At 31.2% G+C, this 23,706-nt stretch overlaps 2 protein-coding genes across 4 annotated transcripts; both read right to left on the bottom strand.

The window, feature by feature from the left end:
- Positions 1–3,521: 3,521 nt before the first annotated feature.
- Positions 3,522–7,044, bottom strand: LOC108488377 (SEC14 cytosolic factor-like). Its single transcript, XM_017792658.2, has 11 exons — positions 6,782–7,044; positions 6,645–6,673; positions 5,529–5,612; positions 5,374–5,427; positions 5,191–5,268; positions 5,010–5,063; positions 4,835–4,894; positions 4,651–4,746; positions 4,452–4,553; positions 4,289–4,369; positions 3,522–4,055 (listed from the first exon to the last, which is right to left on the bottom strand). Exons 1-11 carry the CDS (start codon positions 6,837–6,839, stop codon positions 3,717–3,719), a joined length of 1,035 nt encoding a protein of 344 aa, XP_017648147.1. The 5' UTR covers positions 6,840–7,044; the 3' UTR covers positions 3,522–3,716.
- An 11,114-nt stretch (positions 7,045–18,158) lies between these two features.
- LOC108489374 (serine/threonine-protein kinase D6PK-like) lies at positions 18,159–21,569 on the bottom strand. Of its 3 annotated transcripts, none has more exons than XM_017793891.2 (3): positions 21,259–21,569; positions 19,538–20,528; positions 18,159–19,231 (listed from the first exon to the last, which is right to left on the bottom strand). In XM_017793891.2, the coding sequence occupies exons 2-3, from the start codon at positions 20,362–20,364 to the stop codon at positions 18,367–18,369; spliced, it is 1,692 nt and encodes a 563-aa protein (XP_017649380.1). In that variant the 5' UTR covers positions 20,365–20,528; positions 21,259–21,569; the 3' UTR covers positions 18,159–18,366. The 3 variants fall into 3 exon arrangements, with proteins under 3 accessions (XP_017649380.1, XP_052884124.1, XP_017649381.1); XM_053028164.1 differs by having other exon boundaries at positions 19,538–20,791; positions 21,259–21,551; XM_017793892.2 differs by having other exon boundaries at positions 21,141–21,273.
- Between the last annotated feature and the right edge of the window lie 2,137 nt (positions 21,570–23,706).

Consider the following 23,706-nt stretch of genomic DNA (forward strand, 5'->3'; position numbering starts at 1 on the left):
AAATTCAAGTTTCAATTTTTTTCTCTAGATTGTGAACACTTTTTAGGAGAAATAAATAAATTATTTGTTTATTGAGTTGAATGTTGTGTAACTATTTTTAACCCTAAATTTTTCATTATATTTCACTTCTTTTTATTTAGAGATAATTTTAAATACAACAAAGCTGATATGGAACTCGACATGCTTCCCGACTTAAAAAGCTTCTTCAACAATCTGTTCCCATTATAATATTCAGGTTGGTATTGTATTTATATGCCAATATTTTTCTGATACTTTCCTAAAAAGAATTAAATATGTATAAAAATAAAATTAAACGATTTTAAAAGAAATTCTCATACAATTTGATTGATTATTTTTTATTTAATTTATTTGTTATTGTATTTGATTATAATGATTTAGTGGAGATCAAGATGCTATAATACCAACAGTAGGTACCTTGCAACATTTGAAGAAGTTAGCTGAGGAGTTAAACATCAAGTTAACAAAAGAGGAGACCTGGAGTTTTAGAAACCAGGTTTTATATCTATATATCCTTTCAATTTTATATTTAACACAATTTATTTCGTAATTTAACAAAATTAATGTCAAATATTTAACAGGAAGGAGGGTTGAAGTATGACTTTGAAGACTTACTAACATTCTTAACAGTGAAAGGAGGTAATCATCATGTTACATCTTCTCGACCATCGCAAGCTTTAGATATTTTCACAAATTTCGTAATTAATTGGATGCATTGAGGATTAGTGATGGAAGGCGATGGAATGAATCGAGCACTTGATCATGATTCACGTTGAATCCATCATTCATCACAATAATAAAACTTGTTATTGTAATTATTTATTGTGATATTTATATTATTTTATGATACATGAATTTCACAAATTTTTATATTATGCAATAATATAATTAGCTATATGATTAGACATCTAACAAATATTTATTTTTAAAAAATTTATTCATTAATTTTTTTCGAATTTCGTAATTGGAATTAACGAACTCTTAATAGTAAAACCCAATATGCATAACAAATTTTGTATTAATCCATTCCAAACGAAACATAGACTATTTAATATTGATTTAAGATAAATTAAAATAAAAATAACGAGGGTTTTGAAATTAAAATTAAAATTAGTAAAAGAAAGATTGCAAATAAAAATTGTGAAATCAAGACTATGACAACCTAGTCAAAGGCGAAATCTTAGTTTTGATTCACGAGTAGTTAGAACTGGTCTTAGCATTGCTTCTGGCATTGCTCATAATATGCTTTCAAGTATCAAACGATTACTTTTTTAAAAACAACAAATAACTAAACATAAACCACGTATGGTTAATAAAAATGAAATATGTCACTTAACAAAAATTAAGTTAGTAGAAATTAGGTTAAGGAAACAAGAGAGTGGTCGCGCTATGTTTTTAATTAAACGTTGTAGAAACTGTGTAAAGTGATTAATTTGGTTTAATGGTTAATAGTTCTGATTTTGTGCTTGAGGTTTTATTTTAAATCCCTTAAATTTTTTTTTTATTCTAACCCCTCACTTTGAATATCTAGTTTATTTATTAACTTTTCTCATCTATTGACAAGAATGAGTCTATTGGTTCCATGTGACAAACCATGTGGGCCAAAATTCTGAAATTTTACCCTAGGACCGTATTTGTTGTGAGAATCGAATTTAGGCCCTCCGAAGGGTCCGTATGGTATAATTTTGCCTATAATTTATGATTTATGATTTTTGATACTTTGTTGCTGTTAAATGTGAATTATGAACACATGAGTTATATATTCTAAGTAAAAGCATGATGTCTAATATGCTAATCTTATCTGAATCTAACATGTATAGCATGTATGTCATACACGCATTCGATTTCTGTTTAGTTTTGTATGTACATTGGGATGGGATTTTGATTATGGAGGAAGTGATGGCAATATAATTAATCTGCCTTATTTGGTTAGCCTCGTATATCTGTTTCTGGCGGGTTACCGCATTTCGATCTGATAGCTAGTCTGCATATATTCTGTAAAGTGACATATGATCACTTAACGGTGTGTGGGGTTGGATGGGTATTTAATACCCTAATTGGTGTGTAGAGATAGTTGGAGATGGTGTGTAGCGAATGAAAGTAGGATCTGAATCTGTATTTGTTATGCATTTGCGTCTGTACCTGCTTCCTAATCTATTAAAACATGTGTATCTGATTTATTGTCTAAACTAAGTTACAAACTGAGCTCGTAAGCTCACTTTCTATCTGTTTGTTTTCAAGTGATCCTCAGACATAGATCGAATCAGTATGACGGGAGCTCGATTATTTATGTTTACTTTGAATTTCCCTTAACTTTACTCGGTTTAAATTGTTTTAACATTTTGGATTATACCAATTCTCTCTGCAACATGTTGGATTTCAAAATCAAATCACGTTTTTTCAAAATTTTATTTAATTAAGAAAGTTCGCTGCAAAATTAAGTAATTTTATAAAAGTTCATCCGCAAAATTAATGAAACATTTAAGAGAAAGTGTTTCCTCAAACAAACGGGAATTTCTTACGTTGCAAGGCAACTCTTTTTTCCTTACTATTCCAAGATGGTTTTTGAATTTCAAATGAATACGTAACATTTCCAAATTTGATAATAACGTTTATGCTGGGTTTAGGGTGTTACAGTAAATGCTCTCAGATATATTGTTTAACTTAAGAATGAAGTACAAGGATGATTACAAATGAAGGGAGGCCTCTATTTATAGTTAAGCTCCTATAAATCCAACAATACAGGTTGAATTACATCAATTACTGAGATTAGTGTCTATCGATAAGATGATAGTCTTAAGGGATTTAAACTCTATACACATTTATATTTTAGAATTTACAATATTCACCATGATAATTCTAGTCTAACTGCAGTGTTTCACTAGATCACTAAGACTTTAAGTAGATCAGTTTCTCCATGTGTTCCACAAAGTGGATCAGTTCAAGTCATTCAAATGAACCTTATTTAATCAATTAATCTCCACAATTCTCCATTTACCGGCTATTAACTGATAGGTATAAAGGGTGCAACATGAAAACAATATGAACATGTACTTCTATGTTTCTCACAAAATTTCAACAACAAAAAAAAATAGACATAATGACTTCTTCAACCCTTTAAATTTACAAAGAAAAAATCATTTTAGCCTTTCATTTAATTTTCTGTTTCTTTTAATCCTTAGACCTACATTATTTGTCAAATCACCCTTAAATGGATGAAAAAATTAACATCTGTTAACTTTCTTGACATGTCATATACATGTATATCACATTAACAATTAATTAATTTTTAAAATTAAAAAATTAATAATTTTATTTTTAAAATTTTGAAAAAATAATTAATCGTAACATTCACATGTATGTCACATTAGCAAAATTAGTAAGTGTTAATATTTACATCCATTCTGAGGTAATTTGATAAATAATCCAAATTTAAAAACTAAAAATGACAAAAAATGAATAGCTAAAATGATTTTTCTTGTAAAGTTGGAGAGTCAAATAAATTATGACAAAAAATTATTATTATTATTATTATTATAGAGCTTAAGGTGCCATATCGGTTCAGTTGGGTACGGAATCTGCATCGAGCTGATGCAAGAAAGCTGTGGCAATACATTTGATAACTGAAATAGAAGGCGTCATCTCATTCTAAAGTAGTTATTGATGAACCATTTTGACATATTTGGTACAAAAAGAATTTAATCACCATTTACCTTAACCGCATTCATAGAGTTGCATACAGCATTCTGATCTGCAAACCTATCAAGCTCGGATTGAATGGTTTTCACGATTTCAGTATCTTCTAGCCCCGGCTTCGGAAACTTTACATGAACCGATCCCTGTTTGATCGGCAATCTAGCCTCTATAAGTGTTGATTGCTGCTTTATGTAATTGTAAAGTTGTTGATGGAAGGTATGGTCTAATGAGAAACAATTATCTACTGTTCCATTGCTGCTGTTACGTGATGACCCCGACCCCGACCCCGATCCTGATCCTTCTTTCCGACAAAAATGTGGGAGAGATGAATAATCCATTATCTGGCATTGTATGAATCAACATGTCAAAATTTGTATATATATATAAAGGATAGCAAGAGCAATGAAGCTATTTTTCCATAGATCAGATTAAAACAAACTACAGAAGCATTTTGGTTCGGGTCGGTTGTAAGTATAAATAGGTTTATAAAAAAACGGAAGCATTCATCGAAAAAATGAGAATCACGCAAATTTTAAGTTAATATATGATAAAATATGAAATTTTTTTTTCTTACTTTGAGTAACTCATCCCTTCCACAACCTTGAAGCACTTGAATTTTCCGCTTCGTCCTTTCTTGCAAAAGAGGTTTTACAGCCTGCCAACATTTGCATTAAAGCATGATGGTTACGATTTGTATGTTTAGTTGAGAGAATGAGGGTATTATCAAAAATAAAAACCTTCCAACATGCCGAAAATATGTATGGCGCATTGACAATATAATACGTCCCTGTCTTCTCGGGATAATTCAAATCGTCAATGGTAGCTATAGTACTCAATAGCTGCATTGGCAAAGAGGATAAGAGACTGATCAGAATTAGAAAGTGGTGGCTTAAACTCCGATGGCATTCGTATACTGAATCATGCTATAAAGTGTACCTTTATTTGGTTCAACGCCGAAAGTTTCAAGCCAGTCATATCCAAGATTTTCAAACAAGTGCTAATATGTCGTCCATACTTTTCTGTGGCCATAGGCTATAACAAGAGCGAGATATTATGTTTATATGAGTTTTGTAAGCGGGGATATAAACGAGAAACATCACATTGGCAGAGCCATACTCACCAATACTACACGATCTCTATATTCATTCATTTGAATGTGTGATTGTACATAATAATTCACCTAAAACCATAAAAAAGGAATTGATACTTAAAAACTCAATACCGTGTCTATGCATAATTTCTTTCTAACATCAATACTAAACACGAGTTTGAAGAAAAGAATATCGTGTCCTTACGGAAGCTTTATCGTATGTGCTAAGCCCAATACCAATGGCAATGATAGGATGACCCTGAAAATGTCAAAAGGCATGAAGCAATTAATCACCAAAGAGTTCCTTTCTAAAAAATTATTCTTAGTAGACATATATTCATGGCAAAACAAGTATCAAGATAAATCCTAACGAAATAAGTAATTACCTCCTTTGAGTAACCTGACACTCCTACTAGTTGAGAATCTCGCACCGCTCTATATAAGTCGACGGGGATAATTGGTTTCTACATAATCGAGGAAAAGTAAATGAGTTCTCGAAAGAATACTAAGAAAAAGCACGGTTTTGCAAAATATTTGGTATCAGCTAGTGTATGAACAGAGAAATTCACCGATAATATGTTGTCAATCTCATTCTGTAGTCGCCATTGTAAGCAATCAATTAACTGGTGCAGGAAACAAATTACGAATCAATAAACAAAAATGAAAAGAGAGATCTTTGATGGTCAACATTTAATATAACTTAGTGCACTATATTGAATCTCACCATTTTATGAGCTTTCTGAACATTCCAATCTCTCGCCTTGAGAAACCGGACTAATGTTTCAGTTGGATATCCATGATGCATATTCTGCACACCAAAGTATTTCAACTTTTAAATCACATACAGGCAAATCATAGTACAAAACATGTATGTAAAACCATGTAGACATAAATCGAGGAAACGGAACACCTCTGTCGAGGAGGGAAATTTGCCTTTTTTATACAAAGGCCTTCATGGCACTTTTACCCCACTATGGACGATACTTTGTGATATTAACTCTCGAATGGTTAAATATCAGATCTACACAAATTGTTTAAGGCGATCATTACAACGCCATTGCACACATCATTGTTGAATGATCACTAACGAATCACAAAAGATCAATCTTATGTTACTCCGACTCTTCATTTTTCCTATAGTATCCATGTCTGCCACATATTCAAACATAGATATAGGAGTATACTCCTCAAAATATATGAACAAAATTAAGTATACACATACCCGAGTAGCATAGTATTAAACACAGGTCACACTTGGGGCGGTGAAGACCCTACCCATATATATAATTTTAACCCCAAGCCAAAAAATCCAAAATTTTTAACTTTTTTCCTTTGCAAAAGTGCTTTTTGGCAAAAATTACTTTCTTATCCTTGTTATTTTACAACATCATATATAAAATCGATATTTTATTTTGGTTAAAATATGTTATATATCCTTATACCTTTTGTAAATTTGAAATTTAATCCATGAACTTTTATTTCTAAGAATTTAAGCCCTCTACTTTTCAGATTTCAAAATTCAGTCCAACTCTTAGAGGTTCATTGCTACCTCATTTCTTTAGTTATGTTGCTACAAGTGAGTATTTAATCATCCCGGAAACTAGCAAAACTGTGAGAAAAATAAAGTTACAAACTGAATCAACTACAACTTCACATAACCAAGAAGCTGATATGAATCAGATAGATCAAAATCAACAAAGAAAAGTAACTGTTAAACATGAAAAAGCAAACCCCAAAGCAGTCAGATCAAGTTCACAGCACAAATTACAGCTCTTTATCTTAGTATCCAAGTACAAATTCCAAAAAGAAAATCCATGAAACTTAAAAGAAAAGAGCTGACCTGAAACGTGTTCTTCATCTTCTCGTCAACTGTTTCCCAACAAGATAAAATATGTTAGTGATTTGTAGATTAAAAGAAAAGAAACCCAAGAAAGAAAATATAAACAAGATGATATTTTTTTAATACTTAAATCTCACCATTTTCCATTAAAGACAGAAATTGCTTGATGGCTTCTTGATGATGACCATTGTTCATTTTCTTTTCTCACAAATGACCCAAAAATAAAGAACAAATTCCGATATCAAAAACTAAAACTTTAACTAAATTTGGGAGCTTTGGTTCTACCTACTTTCTCCCTCTTTCTATCTTTGTATCTTCAAAGTTCGAAATTTTAAGCTCAAGAATCTTCAAAGGAAGGAAAAATAAGAAAAGTATAGACTTTTTGAGACGAGAAAAAAACAATTGAATGGTTAAAATATGCTATTAATCCCTTTACTTTGATAAATTTTGAGATTTAATCCTTGACTTTAAAAGTTAAAAATTAAATCTCATTACTTTTTTTTTTAATTTAAAAGTCTTAAATCAATCATTATCATCATTTTCCAAGTTTAAGGACCAAGAAAGAACTTAACTATTAAGTTTAGATATAAAAAAAAGTAAGAAAAAATACAAATATTAAACCAGATCTAATTATCGAGTTTAGTGACTAAAAATTATATAAATCATTAATGGTATTAACTTTCCTTTGATTATAGCTATTTATGGATTGAACCGATATTCAATTTACAAAACTTTTGATGTTCAAACCTATAAATACCAAGTAAGGGCGGAGCCAACCAACTACCCGACCCTTGTACAAGTCCACTTAGGGGATGAAAGTTTAAAAATTTCTTTGAAAATATTTGTAATTTTAATTTTTCTTTTTCTGGGTTGATTTTTATTAATCTTAAACTATTATTAATAATTAAAAATCTAAGCCTGATGTCTATTCACATTAATAAACTATGTTTGACAGTTAGCATACATTGATGGATCACTTGCCAACTTTAACTTTTTTCTTCTTTTATTTTCCTTCTTTCAAATTAACTTTTTTCTTCTTTTCCAAACAGCAAATAATATATTGGCTTAATTCATCAAGAGGCCCTTCAATTAATGATTTTGTAAGCACTTGCCATTAGAGTTGTTAAAAAAAAGTTTCAGCCAATGGGATTGTGTCACGTCACCGCCCCATTAAAATATAATTAAAATAATTCTATATTGATATTTATATTAGGGGAGAGATTTATTTATACCCATGTAAAACTTAAGTGATTATATATATTTCGTAACTTTTATACAATTAATAGTCTAACAATCCAACCATCATATTTCGTCTGCTTCTATTTATGTGGATCATGTATGTCCAGTTTTGTATAAATTAAAATATTCTAACTATCCATTTTATTTAAAAAATTTAACCGTTAAATATATATTAATATGGACAATATATTATATCGATATGACGAAATGTCGATTGATTCAAAATTTTACATGTATGACAAGTACAAATATCTTGATAAATTCAATGGTTGAATTGTTAAAATATTAATATTAATTGTATAAAAAATTGAGAAAAAGTGTAAAACTATTTAAGTTTTAAAATAAATATTCATGTAGATCATATACGTCAAATCTGACATAATATTAAAAAAAATACCTTCCCCACAGTCCCCTTCCCTCCCTTGTCTCTTTCCCTCTCCCCATCGTCCCCCTCCGTCCACTATCCCTTTCCCCCTCCCCCATTGTCCCTCTCCCCTTTTTCTCTCTCTAGTGGTTTTAGTAATATGATAGAAAGAAAAATATATATCTTGTCAATTCATAAGTTTCTTCAAACTCGTACTTTTACACATATTGTAGATAAGTGAATATTATTGTGGGTTAAATCATATGAAATCTAAAAAAATGCGTTTGATAGGATTTGAACCCAAAATAACACAATTTTCAATCTCTTTACCATTTCAATTAACTTCATTTAATTTTTAAATATTTTTTTATAAATATTTATTATTTAATTTTTTTATAAATATATTTGTTACAAAATTTTTGAACCCATATCGTCGGTGCTTTTAAACATGATTCTTTTGACTTGTCAAAATAATTTTTTTATATAATGCCTACTTTTACCCATAACCCTCTCAAACCCTTAAATTGGAGAGAAAACATGTTTAAGCAAATTTGAACTTACGTCTTTTTTATTGTTGCAATAGCAACAATGCCAACTTAACCTAAATTCAATTGGTCAATTTGTTCAGCGGAGTGGCAAAGGTTTTTAATTTTTAATAGTCTTGGTTTGATTTAAATTACTATTTAATAATATTTGTTAAAATAATTGTAAAATTATATTAATATTTATATAATTTTTTATAATTTTGATTTGATTACAAAATTTCAAACCAAGTAATTCAATTTAAACTTGATCCAACTCAATTTGATCATAAAAAATTAATAATCTCAATTTGTCCGACAAACTTGAACATAAAACTACTTAACTTGAAATAATATAAATTCAAAATAATCCAAACCCTAGATGACTGAACAAACAACCCAAAATTACCTAAATTCAAATATTACATCATTTAAACCCTAAAAAGTAAATTAAATCCCTAAATATTTAACTCTATCCTATTTATTACAAAGTTTAAAAAGAGGCTTCAATTTTCAATAACTGTCATTACCATATTGGTAGATGCAATCGTTTTTTATTAGAATTTATATATATAAGTATCATTCTATTTTAATGTTTTGTTTTTATTTATCGATATTTTTTATAAATATTTAATATATATAATTTAAAATATTAAATGAATGAGATTATATAAATTTCAAATAAAAATATTCATCAATTCAAAATACTTATAAATAAATTTTACAAAAAAATTCATCATTCAACAAATTCAAAATAAACATCCTACAAGTTGAACAATAAAAGTATCCAAAACAAGATCATCTCATAATGAGATGAAATTTTCATAAAAGCATATACATAATGTGACGCCCCAAACCCAGCAGGGACAATCCGAGCCGAATTTCGAACATCACATTAGTCACCAAAGTGACTCTCGATTAAAACACCACGAAACACACCAACCAACCATTCAGACCACACATTTGCACATAAATCATATTAGAAAGCAATCCTAATTGCATGCCTTTCCCAAAACAACCATTACAATTTAGCACAAAAATTCAAGTTTTAAGCCACCTGCGAACCCACCTCGCGACAAACCCCCATACAAGAACCTAGCAGCTCGCAGTCACCTAGCGAGCACCAACTCGCAACCTACTCACGAACACTCAGCTCGCATCTGGCCTCTAAACCACTGGTTCGTTACTACTCTGCAATCCCTAATGATTGGCAAACACCCAAAACCAACGAACCCAGACATACTACTTCTCTCACATCTACAAACCTTTTTTGTGATAGGTGCCCTAACGAACACCCTTTCTTTGGCGAACTACCTACCTTGGCGAGCTCATCTATTTTGGCGTAGTCACTCACCTTGGCAAATGTAAATATCATGGCGAACTGACCTACATTGGCAAACCTCTTACTTGGCGAATACTAATTCTGGTAAACCCTTTAAATCGCGAACACACCTCGAACGGTGAACTCCCTATTGGTGAAGTAAATGTTTTAGTGAACACTAGCTTGAGCGAATCCCTCTTTAACTGATGAGACCCTATACTTACAACCCCTCAGTTCGCACTACTCTTGGATAGCTCACAGGTAATTATTCAACATGTTTCATCATACTATCATGCAAAAAGTTATCATTTTATCTCAAACAACAAGTGGTACAAGAGCGTACCTTGAAATCCGACAAACTCCTTGTTCTACATAAGTATGTTAGTACATCAAGTTATCAACATTCATCATGAAATCAAGTCCAACCAATCAAGCATTCAATCAAGCAATTATAAAGTCCAAAATCCAAAATTAAATAGTTCGTAATGTTCGTTTACAACCCATCAAAATTTACTTAAAAATCTAGGTCTATATCTAATCTCTTAGGAAAGTCCCAATTGCCTTCCACTTTGGGGTTTGAAAACACATCACATACTCAAAGGAATATGCCTTGCAATGGATCACCAGATTGCCTCACTTCACCACTAGTCTCGCGACCCACTTATCTGCAATATATATATAACAAGTGTGAGCTTATTGAAGCTCAGTGAGTGCTCAAACATACAACACATATAAACACATCAACCATGCTAGAGTTTAGACATGCTATCACCGTTCACATAAAATACAACATTCATACACATCATTAATATATATTGGTAATTTGTGAATATGAAATGTAATCATAATTTGTATGCATTGGATAAACGGATCTCCAAAACACTCCAAATGACTCAAAGAGTCGTACGCTATCTCAATGCAAGTGTAGCACGAGTGCTCACACTCCCCAAACACACTACGCTATCTACAATGAATGGAGTTATTCTTGGCATTCTCTTATCTCTCCAACGTTATCTCTAGGCCTCAATGCCCTAACATATAGTAAAAATGGTGAGTACTCACAAATCTTATGACATGCCAATGGTATCCAACGATTTCAAGTGTTCACAATGCCAACACATCATTTTTAACATATTCACCACTCACATTACAATATGGCTCGCAATACACATAAGATCACTATAACAAATGGGTTCGCAGAGCATAGGATTCGCATGCCTTACCTGGACTTTCTTAAGCACGCAAACTAGTGTTTAAGTGTGATATGCAAAAACACTTACCTATTGTTCATTGTTAACTGTTGAAGCTACACCACATTTTGCTTGTCCTTGTCCTTGCTCGTGGATACACCTTCGCGTTGAGAGGCTTCGTATATAACATAAAACACATAGGTCACTAACATTCACAAACAAAATAACCACCTAACAACCTAGCAACTGCTTGCCATTCTCACAAACTGGCGAGCTCACTTCACCTAACTTTAATACTAAAATTACATTATTTAACATAGTTAAACCCTTAATTCTTACTTCCTAATCTCATAACTAGTGTTTAATCGTTGAACTAAATCGTGACCTACCTGCGAACACTCAGCTCATATTTGGCCCCCTGAACTACTGGTTCGCTACTACTTTGTAATCCCTAATGATTGACAAACACCAAAAACCAAAAAACTCAGACACTCTATTTCCCTCACATTTACAGACCCTTTTGTGATAGGTGCACTAGCGAACACCTTTTCTTTGGCGAGCTACCTACCTTGGCCAACTCATCTATTTAGGCGTACTCACTCACATTGGCAAACCTAAATATTATGGTGAATTAACCTACATTGGCGAACCTCTTACTTGGCGAATATTGATTTTGGCGAACCCTCTAAATTGCGAACACATCCCTAATGGTGAACTCCTTATTGGTGAAGTATATGTTTTGGCGAACACTAGCTTGGGCGAATCCCCCTTTAACTGAAGAAACCCTATACTTACGACCCCCCAGTTCTTACTACTCTTAGATAGCTTGCAGGTAATTATTCAACATGTTTCATCATACTATCATGCATTCAAGTTATCATTTTACCTCAAACAAACAAGTGGTACAAGAGCGTACCTTGAAATCTGACAAACTCCTTGTTTTGCATAAGTATGTTAGTACGTCAAGTTATCAACATTCATCATGTAATCAAATCCAACCAATCAAGCAATTATAAAGCCCAAAATTCAAAATTAAATAGTCTATAATGTTCTTTTACAACACGTCAAATTTTACTTAAAAATCTAGGTCTATATCTAATCCCTTAGGAAAGTCACACATTGCCTTCCACTTTGGGGTTTGAAAACATGTCATATACTCAAAAGAAGATGCCTTGCAATGGATCACTAGATTGCCTCACTTCACCACTAGTCTCGCGAGCTACTTATCTGTAATATATATATAAGGAGTGTGAGATTATTGAAGCTCAGTGAGTGCTCAAACATATAACACATATGAACACATCAACCATGCTAGAGTTTAGACATGCTATCACCGTTCACATAAAATACAACATTCATACACATCATTAATATATATTGGAAATTTGTGAATATGAAATGTAATCATAATTTGTATGCATTGGATAAACGGATCTCCAAAACACTCCAAATAACTGAAAGAGTTGTACACTATCTCCATGCAAGTGTAGCACCAGTGCTCACACTCTCCAAATACACTCACAAATTCTATGACATGCTAATGATATTCAACGGTTTCAAGTGTTTACAATGCCAACATATCATTTTTAACATATTCACCACTCACATTACAATATGGCTCGCAATACACATAGGATCACAATAACAAATGGGTTCGCACAACACATAGGGTTCGCATAGCATAGGATTCAAATGTCTTATCGGGACTTTCTTAAGCTCACGAACTAGTGTTTAAGTGCGATATGCAAAAACACTCACCTACTATTCGTGCTGACTGTCGAAGCTACACCACCTTCTGCTTGCCCTTGTCTTTACTCATGGATGCACTTTCGCGTTGAGGGGCTTCACATATAACATGAGACACATAGGTCACTAACATTCACAAACAAAATAACCTCCTAACAACCTAGCCTCGCCTAACTTTAATCCTAAAATTACTTCGTTTAACAAAGTTAAACCCTTATTATTACTTCCTAATCTCATAACTAGTGTTTAATTGCAGATCTAGACCATTAATTTCATTCAATTCCACAAATCAACCTTTTTCAAAAAATCACGTTTGTCTTCAATCTCAAAGAAGAAAATCATCTGATTCATGAAAATTCTTTAAGAATTTGTTAAATCAAGCTTGTAAACCTCTTAATTACCTCAAAATAAGTTTAAAATCATTTTAAAACCATATCTTAGCTCACTACTACGGGATCCATCATTTTTAATCAAAATCAAGCTTTAAAGCCATAGCTCTTAGGTTTTCTTGATTAGATATATAAAAGTTCTAATTGAAATCACATAATAAATGTTCAAACCATATGAAATCATACCTTTAATTTGAGGATCTCCGTAAAATTTGATCAATTTGAGCAAAAACAAGCTAAGTGTTAATAGAAAATTGAAAGAGAAAGATTGGACTTATTTTAAAATTGAAGAAAAGTAAATGGTTCAAATGGTTGAAAGTGTGGAGGGAAGTGGGTGGCCTTATATAGCCAACCAAAATTTAAAATTTGGGTTATTTACTCCCTAACCTCGCTTTTCAATTAATAGTCTTAATTTACACATTTAGCCTCTAATTTAACAACTGTTCCAAATTAGTACCTACTAACCTTTACTTAATAACCCGATTATTTAATTTTTATTTTATTACTACTAACTAATTATTTATTTTATCTTATTTTAATTTCTACGACACTACACCCAATTTTTCTCTCGTGCCCACAATCTAACTACCTGATTCTACTAACCCATTTTCAAGGTGTGACACATGAAAATCTATTCGTGAAGCTTTTAAGTATTTACCATTCTCTTTTTTTCTTTTATTTGTTTATTATATAAATTCTTTACTTCTTTTATTATTTATTAAAATTTCTACTTTAATTTTTAAAATCGGTAACTTTATATTGATTAAAGTTTAAAGTTGATAAATTTTAATAAGCAAAGCTTAAGTTTTTATTATTTATTACTATATACGATAAAAAATATTTTTTATATATTTTAATATTAATAATGAGTAACAAATTGGTAGAAATTTATAATTTAATTTTTTTCATTAACTTAAAAAGATAATTATTTCAATTTATTATTGAATTTAGGAGAGCAATCAGTTTGATCCATCAATTAGATTGGTTTTTCAAACCGAACTAATCGACTTTAACATGAAAAATTTATTCAATTGAATCGACTTTGATTTAACTAGTTCGATCGGTTTTTCAGGTTAGTCAACTTGAGTTATTGAATTGGGTTTATATAGTTATTTATCAATATATATATTATAAAATATAAATATATTTTAAATGATTTAAAATTAATATTAAAAGATCGATTTTTCAGACAGTTCGATTCCAAAATTAAAAAAACTAAAAACTAATCGAATTAACTGATTAAATCAAAATTAAAACCCATCAATCCACCCCAACTAATTAAATTAAAATAGAAAAAACCAAATCAACTAATTTTTTTCGATAAAAACCAAAAATTGCTCTCTCATTCCAATCAATACAATCAAAACAAACCACATTGATTCAAACCTCGTATCCAACAAAACTTCCTTGACGAGAGATGAAAAAAAAAACATTATCTTTCACCCTCAAACTTTGAAATATTTTCCATTGATAAAGTTTTAAATACCAACATCCTTATAACATCAAATCAATTCTAGTACACATGGTCTAAGTTGATGGCTTTTGAAGGTTTCAAAATCCGATTTAAACAGTTTTTTCATTATTTTACACATGATATAAAATTATTCAAAACTCTTTTCTAATTTATAAATAAAAAGATAAAACATTTCAACACACTCGAACCAACGTCTTCTAGCATTGACAATAATATCCGTACTAATTAAATTAAGACTCAATCGACTCAAAAGTAAAATTTTGAATGCATGAAAGATGGTAAAGAATTGAACACGAAGGTTTGAATGCTTTTCATCTTTTGTCCAAGGAAGTTTCTTTCAAGGTCTTTTTATTTTATAAATAATTGGTTGATTTTATAAATAATTGAATAGAAAGTTGAATTGGTTAAACTTTGATTTTCGATTAAATTTATTGGATCAATTGATTTAATATAATGTTAATTCGAGAAAATATTTGGTACACTGTTAGTAAAGTTTAAAAATTTCACAAGTTTGGAGTGATGATAAATGTAGAGGCGAATTCAGATATTTTTTTAAAGGATCACAATTGAATTATAATTTTTTGAGATTCCGAATATAGATTTATTCTCTATTAATTTATGATTTTACAAGATTCTTATTTATTCTCTATTAATTTATGATTTTACAAAATTCTTTCTTATTTTTGGGAGGTCAAAGTTTAATTTTCTCTATATTAATTTACAATATGATCATTTATAAGAGATCAAAGCTTGGATTAAGGAACTAAACCGGTTGACTCTCAAAGCTCCGAATCGATACAAATAGTTGAAATAGGTTAAATTTTTTTTATAAATTTTTAATAATTTATTTAATTAAATCGAACAAAATTGAGAATCTCCGATTTTGAGATATGGGCATGTGGGAATATTATGGGGAAGGAGGAATAGATGCTGAGCCTTGTTGTTTGGACTCACAAAATTATTTTATAATATAAAAAGATTGGAAAATGTTTTAATTAAATCAATAAGAATGTTTGGTCCAATCATAATAAATAAAATATGAGAGTATGGCATGTGATGTATACATTATTGGAAATGTATGTCCATCATTATTTACCTAATTTCTCATCTTCATGTGATTGTTTCACATGTCTTAGATTTAGGGTTCCATGTTCTCCACCAGTATCCTTCCCATGTTTCTAAAACAACTATTGTTTAATCATCACTTTCTCTATTCCAATATAGTTGCTCGATTTTAAGTATTAAATTTTGATTTGATTTAATTTTTATAAATTATGTATTGCAGCGTATTTGAATTTATGTCTTTCTATATTGGCAACAATGCTAAAGGAATTAATTGAACATCAAGTTTGGCCCAATAATATTTACCTTTTTCATCAACAGTAGTAACCTTTTGTTCGAGATAATTTTTATAATCTTGCTCTATAAACCACAATTCAACTGAAGCGGCCCGAAATACATAATTACTAATTCCCTAGAGTTTGATAATAATAGTAGGAGAACGGGAGAGCATCAAGAACACAAGTTTGGTAGAACTTAGAGGATCCATAGCAAGGGAGAGAGAAAATAATTTTATAAAAAAGAAGAGAAAATGAGGTTAAATTAGTATGGGGACAGCACTGTCGTAGGTGAATGGACGGAGGAGAGATTTTCGAAGGAAAGTGATGGCCGAAGGGGTGACCCACGCACTCTCAGGTGTTGGCGCTTGGGAGTAGGGTCGAAAAAATAGGGCCACATGCGCAACTTCTAGTGGTAGTTTTTTGGTCGAAGGGTCGATGGAGGCTAGGCTTTTTAATTGAGAGGTGGTGAGACTCGGTTGGCTCTAATACCAAGTGAAATCGAGTGAAAGAGAGAGAGGGAGGAAGAAGAAGAAGAAGAAAGAAAGAAAGAAAGGATGTTTACAACTTACTGTTTTATTGTAACAACCATAAGAAAGAAGAAGAAAATAGAGAGAAATGAATTTTGAAAATACTTCCTTGCATCTATACATTATGTTACATAACTTGTGTATATCAATAACTAGACATACATAGAAGGAAAGCAAAAAATACGATACAGTAAATCCGAAAGATGCTATCATAACAAATTACTATCACAACATGTTTGTAGGAGCTTAAATTTATATGATATTTTGTGGGAGCTTAAATTAGCAAACCAAACGTCTTTTAAGAAGTCATTCTTAGTTGTTAAACTTTTTTTTAATAATGTCACAAGTATGCATGAACTTTATTTTAAATGTATGATGTTATATTTGATCTTTGATTTTAGATTTTTGCTTGACTTGACCCTGATCTAAAATTTGATTAATTCACCCCAATCTCGACTCTTAAAAAAAATCCACATTGAACTCGAATCCATAATTTAATAGAAGACTTACCACGTTCCGACCTAAATTTAATTTAATTGTTCTATTTTGAAGCAAATAATATTATATTTTTAATTATTTTATTTCTTTTATTCTGAAGCAAATAAGATTGATTTTTTTTAATATAGACTTAAATTTTAATATATTTATTTTTTATTTATAAATTTATTTATTGAAAGCAAAAGCCGAATATGTTATTGGTATTTTTGTAAATATCTCAAGGCAGGGCGGGGTAAATTTACCTTAAACCTAATCTCGCCCTACCCCACCCCAAACCCAAATTTCCAAAAGTAAAATTCCGACCCTAACAAGTCAGGTCGGAACTTGCCGAATTCAAGGTCTTTTGCCATCCCTAAATTTTTATATATGACATTTTACTTCTATTTAATTTTTACAAACCACTAGCATCTTTATCAATGCAACACCATTTTCCAATTATATATTACATACACAAACAATTATATTAATCCAATATAAAACTGAATAGATATATTTATTTCTTTAAATATATACAATTGAATTAAAATAAAAGTTTACAATTTTAATTACAACTAAAATTTTATAGATATAATCGCACCAAATCAAATATCATATATCAAATTACATATTAAACAAAATTTATATATAATTTTGATATTTATCCATATTTTTTAAAAGTTAAATTGGAAAATTGGGAATTAGTGATTTTATTTAAGCATATTAAAGTCAAATGTCAAATGAACCATACAAGATAATTTAAGCAGAATCCAAGTCAACCCCACCACAACCAAATGTCCCTCCAAATGATCCAATCCCCCTAGCAATGAGCTGACAAGTTACCTTGATGATTCCATGATCCTAAATAATGGTGTTTCTGCATCGAATCCTGTCTACATTTTCAACCTTTTTTGTTACTATTGAACCTGTTTATGTAACATCATGGAGAAAACCAAGCCCATAGCCTTTCAATATGCAAAATCAAATGATGTTTTCACTTATGCAAAATACAAATTTGAAAATTAAGACAATCAAGCATATATGATCATTATCATTTCTAGAAACTCTAATTTGCACATCATCATGAACTCTTACATTCCCTCGAAATAAGAAAAAGAAAAATGGTTCAGATAATAATTAAAAGAAATCGAATTCGAGATAGTTACTCTGATCCTTAGTAGCAGGAACAGAAGGTTTATCACCAGCTGATGAGGTAGGGGTTCGAATCCGTTCTATCTCAACCGGTTTTGGAATCTCCGGTGGACTTGCACAACGGATTAAAGCCCAGTTTACACCTTCAAAGAAAGGATGTTGCTTAATCTCCGTTGCTCCTCGCTTGTACGCCAACCTATGCTGTGGCTCTTTGACCAGCAAGCCCCTTATCAAATCTTTTGCTGAAAAACTTACTACCGGTGATTCCGGGAACCTCAAGGGCTGCCCTACGACATTGAAGAGGGTCGCTCGATTCCCAGACCCTTTGAAAGGAGTTTTACCAAACAATAGCTCGTATAAGAAGATCCCGAATGTCCACCAATCAACAGCACTTCCATGTCCCTCACCTTTGATAATTTCAGGCGCCAAGTACTCATGGGTTCCCACGAATGACATGGAGCAAGCATTTGTTGGCTCGGCAATAAGCTCGGGCAATGGACTGACTTGGTTCCCCATATCATTCTTGGGTTTGCGATCTTTTTTGGATTTTGATGAAAAGAAACGGGGTGAAAAACATGTCGTAGGGGCGACACAAGATGGCTGGATGCAGGAAGGCTCAATGCAAGCTGGTTGTACACAATAACCCGAATTCTTTCGCAAGGGTTCAGACTCAAGTGTGGATGACTTTATTAGTGTTGGACTAACAGTACAACGAAGGGAAAGATCAAAATCCGAAAGCATTATATGTCCATCTTCTCGAACAAGAACATTTTCCGGCTTGAGATCACGATAAACAATACCAAGCATGTGGAGATATTCCAAAGAAAGGAGAACTTCTGCTACATAGAACCTGCATATTCAAGGAAAAAAACATAGCAATGACTATCGTAATTTGGTTTAAAGAAACAACCGGTGTTACGTAAATCATGGTGTAAAAGATTTGCAAAGTTATTTTGTTATATTTCAACTTGACTTATAAGGCAGTCTGCTGATTTTATCCAATAGAATTGATAAATATCTAAGGAAGCATGGCAACACAATGATACTAACACTACTATCAATACCAAAAAAATCAGAAAAAAATAATCAGATATTCTAGAAAATTGATCGGGATTTAACTCAAAAGATATGTTATAAATAGGAAGAATTCTCATACTTTACTGCTTGCTCGGTAAAATGCTTTCCTGGTTGTCTTTGTCGTAGTGTATGCAAATCACCTCCAGGGCAGAACTCCATCACTAAACATGAAAATTTTTCAGTCTCGAAATGCGTATACAATGTTGGAAGGAAAGGATGGTCCAAGGATTGTAGTATTTCTCTTTCTGTTTGAGCTCGAAGAAGTTTCTTACGACTTGCTAGAGATGCTTTATCCATCACCTTCATTGCAAAATAACACTTTGTTCCACTTAATTCCGAAAGATAGACACTTCCGATATCTCCATAGCCTAATCTCTTCAGTAATCTAAAATGGTTCAAACCCAACACACCATCTTTTGCTCGGACAGCCTGTATGGCTTCCCACCTTATATCATTTGCCTTATGAGGTTTGTTGATACTGCTACTTAAGCTGCTACACGTACTTTCATCGCTCACATCACTGCTTGTACTACCTCTACACATACTGCTCTTTCCACTCTCAATATAATCTGGACGATCACCGACTTTGGCACCACCACTAACCTTGACAACGCCAGTGGCCCCATCACTGGATTTAGCCAAAGCTGAATTACTTCCATGTTCCAATGCTTTCTTCTCTAGTTCACCAATCTGACTTAATCCAGAACCAACATGATTTTGAACCTCTTTCGGAGAAATCAAAGATAGACCTGAATCTACTTTCTCCGTAAAGGAATCAACGGACTCTAATTTATGGGATTTCGATGGTATCTCTGATTTGCTCGTCTTTGGGATTTGTATAGGAGAAGGCCTGTGAGAGTTACCTTCGGCTGTTTGTGAAGGTCTGGTGCCGGATTTCGAGGCCATCAAAACAAGGCAATTTTTTTACACAGATTTGACTACACAAACCATTACTTACTCCCAGCCATCGATACAAGGTTTGATTCACTGGCGGTCCAAGTTACCTTCATCTTCAACTCCATCAACAACAAACTGATTTCTAAAACTTAAAAGAACATGGACGTCACCACCTGCAAACAAAATTTTGACAACTATGAAATATTCAAAGAGCTAAAGCATCACTAACTAAATGAAAATCTACAAATCACAAGTAGCTGCTTGATTTATAACATAAAAAAAGAACAGGGGAACCTAGAATTTGACACTGTAGTCCTTCAGGTGGCAACTAATCAAATATCAAAACCAGATCCTGATAACACCCTTTTCAATAGTAAGTGAAATTCATAAATTGGTAGCCACAATAAGTATAGCTTTACCAGGATAAATAGAAAACCTATAAGAAAAAAACAATGAAAAGTGGTTTAAAACAGACATATTTGCAAACAGAACCAGATTGAGATTATCACCAAAAGATAACACATTTTTTTTTATTATAATTTCATTGTATTAAAAAGGAGAGCAGCTAAATACCTAGAACTGCAATACTTTTAGTCACTAAGATTGAAAAAGGTTAAGAAATAAAAAAGAAGTTAAAGAAATCAATCAAATCACAGCAACAATACATTCATAGTTCCATAAAAAAAATTAAAAGAAGTACAGAGAAGAATAACAATCAAATAGAAGGTAAGAACAAAGTAAAGAAGATTCATAAATCTCTCTTCAGAAAAACAGAAAAGACCCACCTTTGGATCCAAAATCCCACCAACACCCGTATGTTAAAAAGTTAAAAATAAAAACCCAGCAAGGGAACCCTAAAACCATTTAAAAGCTAAAGAGCAAAGGGGACAAAAAAACAAGTACCTTATATGTATTTTCGAAGATCAGAACTTTGAAAGGCCTTTGCTTTAGCAATGGAGCAAAAAGAAGCCAACTTTCTCTCTCATTCACTTACTAACTACTGAAATATGAAATAATTAATGGGTTCTTCCACTTCCATGAAAATATGTGGAAAGGGAGAAAAGAAGGAAAGAGAGGGGTTGGCTTGGCTTGGCCTGGGTCTACCATGGAAAAGGAAGAGAAAGAAGGAAGGGTCAAAGTTAAAGTAGCTTTTTGGGTTTGGGAGGGGATGGTTCAATTATTTCAATGCATGAATACTGTTTTGTCCTTAAGGAAACGACAATGCTATTGATTTAATATTTAATCATTTATAAAAAATAAATTTCTTTTTAGTCATTTAATTACGAGAAATTATAAAATAAAGTCACAAAATAATTATTTGACTATTTAATTTTGTTAATTTTTGTCAAAACATCCGAAAAATCAAAATAACTAAGTGATCAAAAAAATAAAATTAAATAACTAAAAATAAATTTAATAATAACTGAGTGACCATTAATATAATTTACCCAAAATTTATATATGTGAAAGGAAAGAAAAATGTTTACTTTTTTGTGAGAAAAAGGATGTTTGTTTTCCTATTTAAGACCTAAACTTCTTTAAGGGCCTCCTTTTTGAATTTTGGTGGTCCATAATCAAACAGCTTTACTTTTGCTTTTAATTTTATGGTTTGTGGTTGATATTGTTGTTATCAATGATAAGCTTTGGACATGTCATGGACCATTTTACTTTCACTTAATTAAGTAATAATTCTAAAAAAAATAAATTTATGTGGGCTATCTTTAATTATGTGTTAATTTAAGTGTTATCATGTGTGGTCGATTGAGTCATGGTTTGATTGATATGAGTATTTTTGTCAATGTAAAAGGATATGTTCGAACTGATATACCAACTGATTTTCAATCCAATCAATTTGACTAGACGATTCGGTCTAGTTTCAATTATAATCAAATCTAATAATATTAGATATAATGTAATTCTATAAATTATATATATTGAATATTAATATCATTATAAATTCTTATAATGATAGTCACTCTCCAACCCTTAAATAGAAGGATAATACATTTCATCACGCACAAATCCACGTCCTCTTGCACTGACAATAATATTGATGCTAATCAAACTAAGACTCAATTAGATTCTATAAATTATATAAATATTATTTAGATTTGTATAAGGTGGTAGTTAAAATTCTTATCAGATACTCGTTTGACGCGATTCGAACTGTATAATTTTATCTCTACTTTTATATAATAAAAATATATAAAAATATTAAATATTTAAAAGAAACTTAGAATAGCAATGATGAATAAGATCAGACATCTAGGATTGAGATGAGTTGGACCTCTTTCAACACTTATCTACTCAAAAGCTTGGTGGGGAACTTCCTTTGGAAACTTTTTCATATATAAAGGAAGATATGTAGTTTGATGTGGACAGTGTCTTCTTTTGGGATGTGTTTTTAACACAACATTTTATTTGGATTTTTTTAGAATATTTTATAATAATAAAAAAGAAAATTTAAATATATTTATACTAAACAATATCCTTAATAAGAATATATATATGTATATATAAGGAGAATGGGATCTTCATTGGTTCCAAGAGAATATCTGCATGAGGAGTGGAGGAGGGGGGTTGAAGTATTCAACCCTTAGAAATGAAAATTTCAACAAAGATGTAACCTAACTCTTTCTTGTCATCATTGAATTTTGAATGTTTTAGAAAAGGAATCAAAGACCTAACTGAATTTTTTTCCTAAAACACAAAAATTAAATTTGTTATTTTTTTATTATAGGTTTTGATTATATTTAGTTTTTTTGACACGTTGTCTAAAATTATGGATAGTTTTTTCCCAACTTAATTATATATAAAATGATACTATACTTTAACGCATTCGAACCTACGTCCTCCTACAATTATTGGTGTTGCCATCAAATTCATTAATTAATTAATACCATTTTATTTACAACAATAAATTCCATTTAGTTTAATTATATATGTATATACATAAGTTAGTGGGAAAGAGAAAAAGGGCATTACCCTTAGTTTTTCCTCTTTCGTTCTCATCTCATTTCACCATCCAAGCTAAAGGAGGAAGAAAATTTTGTTTAGTTTTCTCCCCATTTTCAAACCAAAAATCTAGGGGTAACAAATGTTTTTTTTTCTTTTAAATTATTGATGGATGTTTATTAAATGATGATAGTTAATACTAGCACAAGTGTTAGATTAGATAATTATTATTATTATTATTTGAGTTAGTTGACATTAATGAACCCTAAGATAGTAAGAAGCATATGGTAGAATAAACTTGATGTTGTAGTAAATATGTTGGTGATGAAATAAGTAGCTTGAAATTAAATTGAAAGTTAATGGTTATGTTGTTAGCATTAAATTGAATAAAATTAA

The sequence above is a fragment of the Gossypium arboreum genome, chromosome 5, assembly GCF_025698485.1.
Source record: "Gossypium arboreum isolate Shixiya-1 chromosome 5, ASM2569848v2, whole genome shotgun sequence".
Taxonomy (NCBI): Eukaryota; Viridiplantae; Streptophyta; class Magnoliopsida; order Malvales; family Malvaceae; genus Gossypium; species Gossypium arboreum.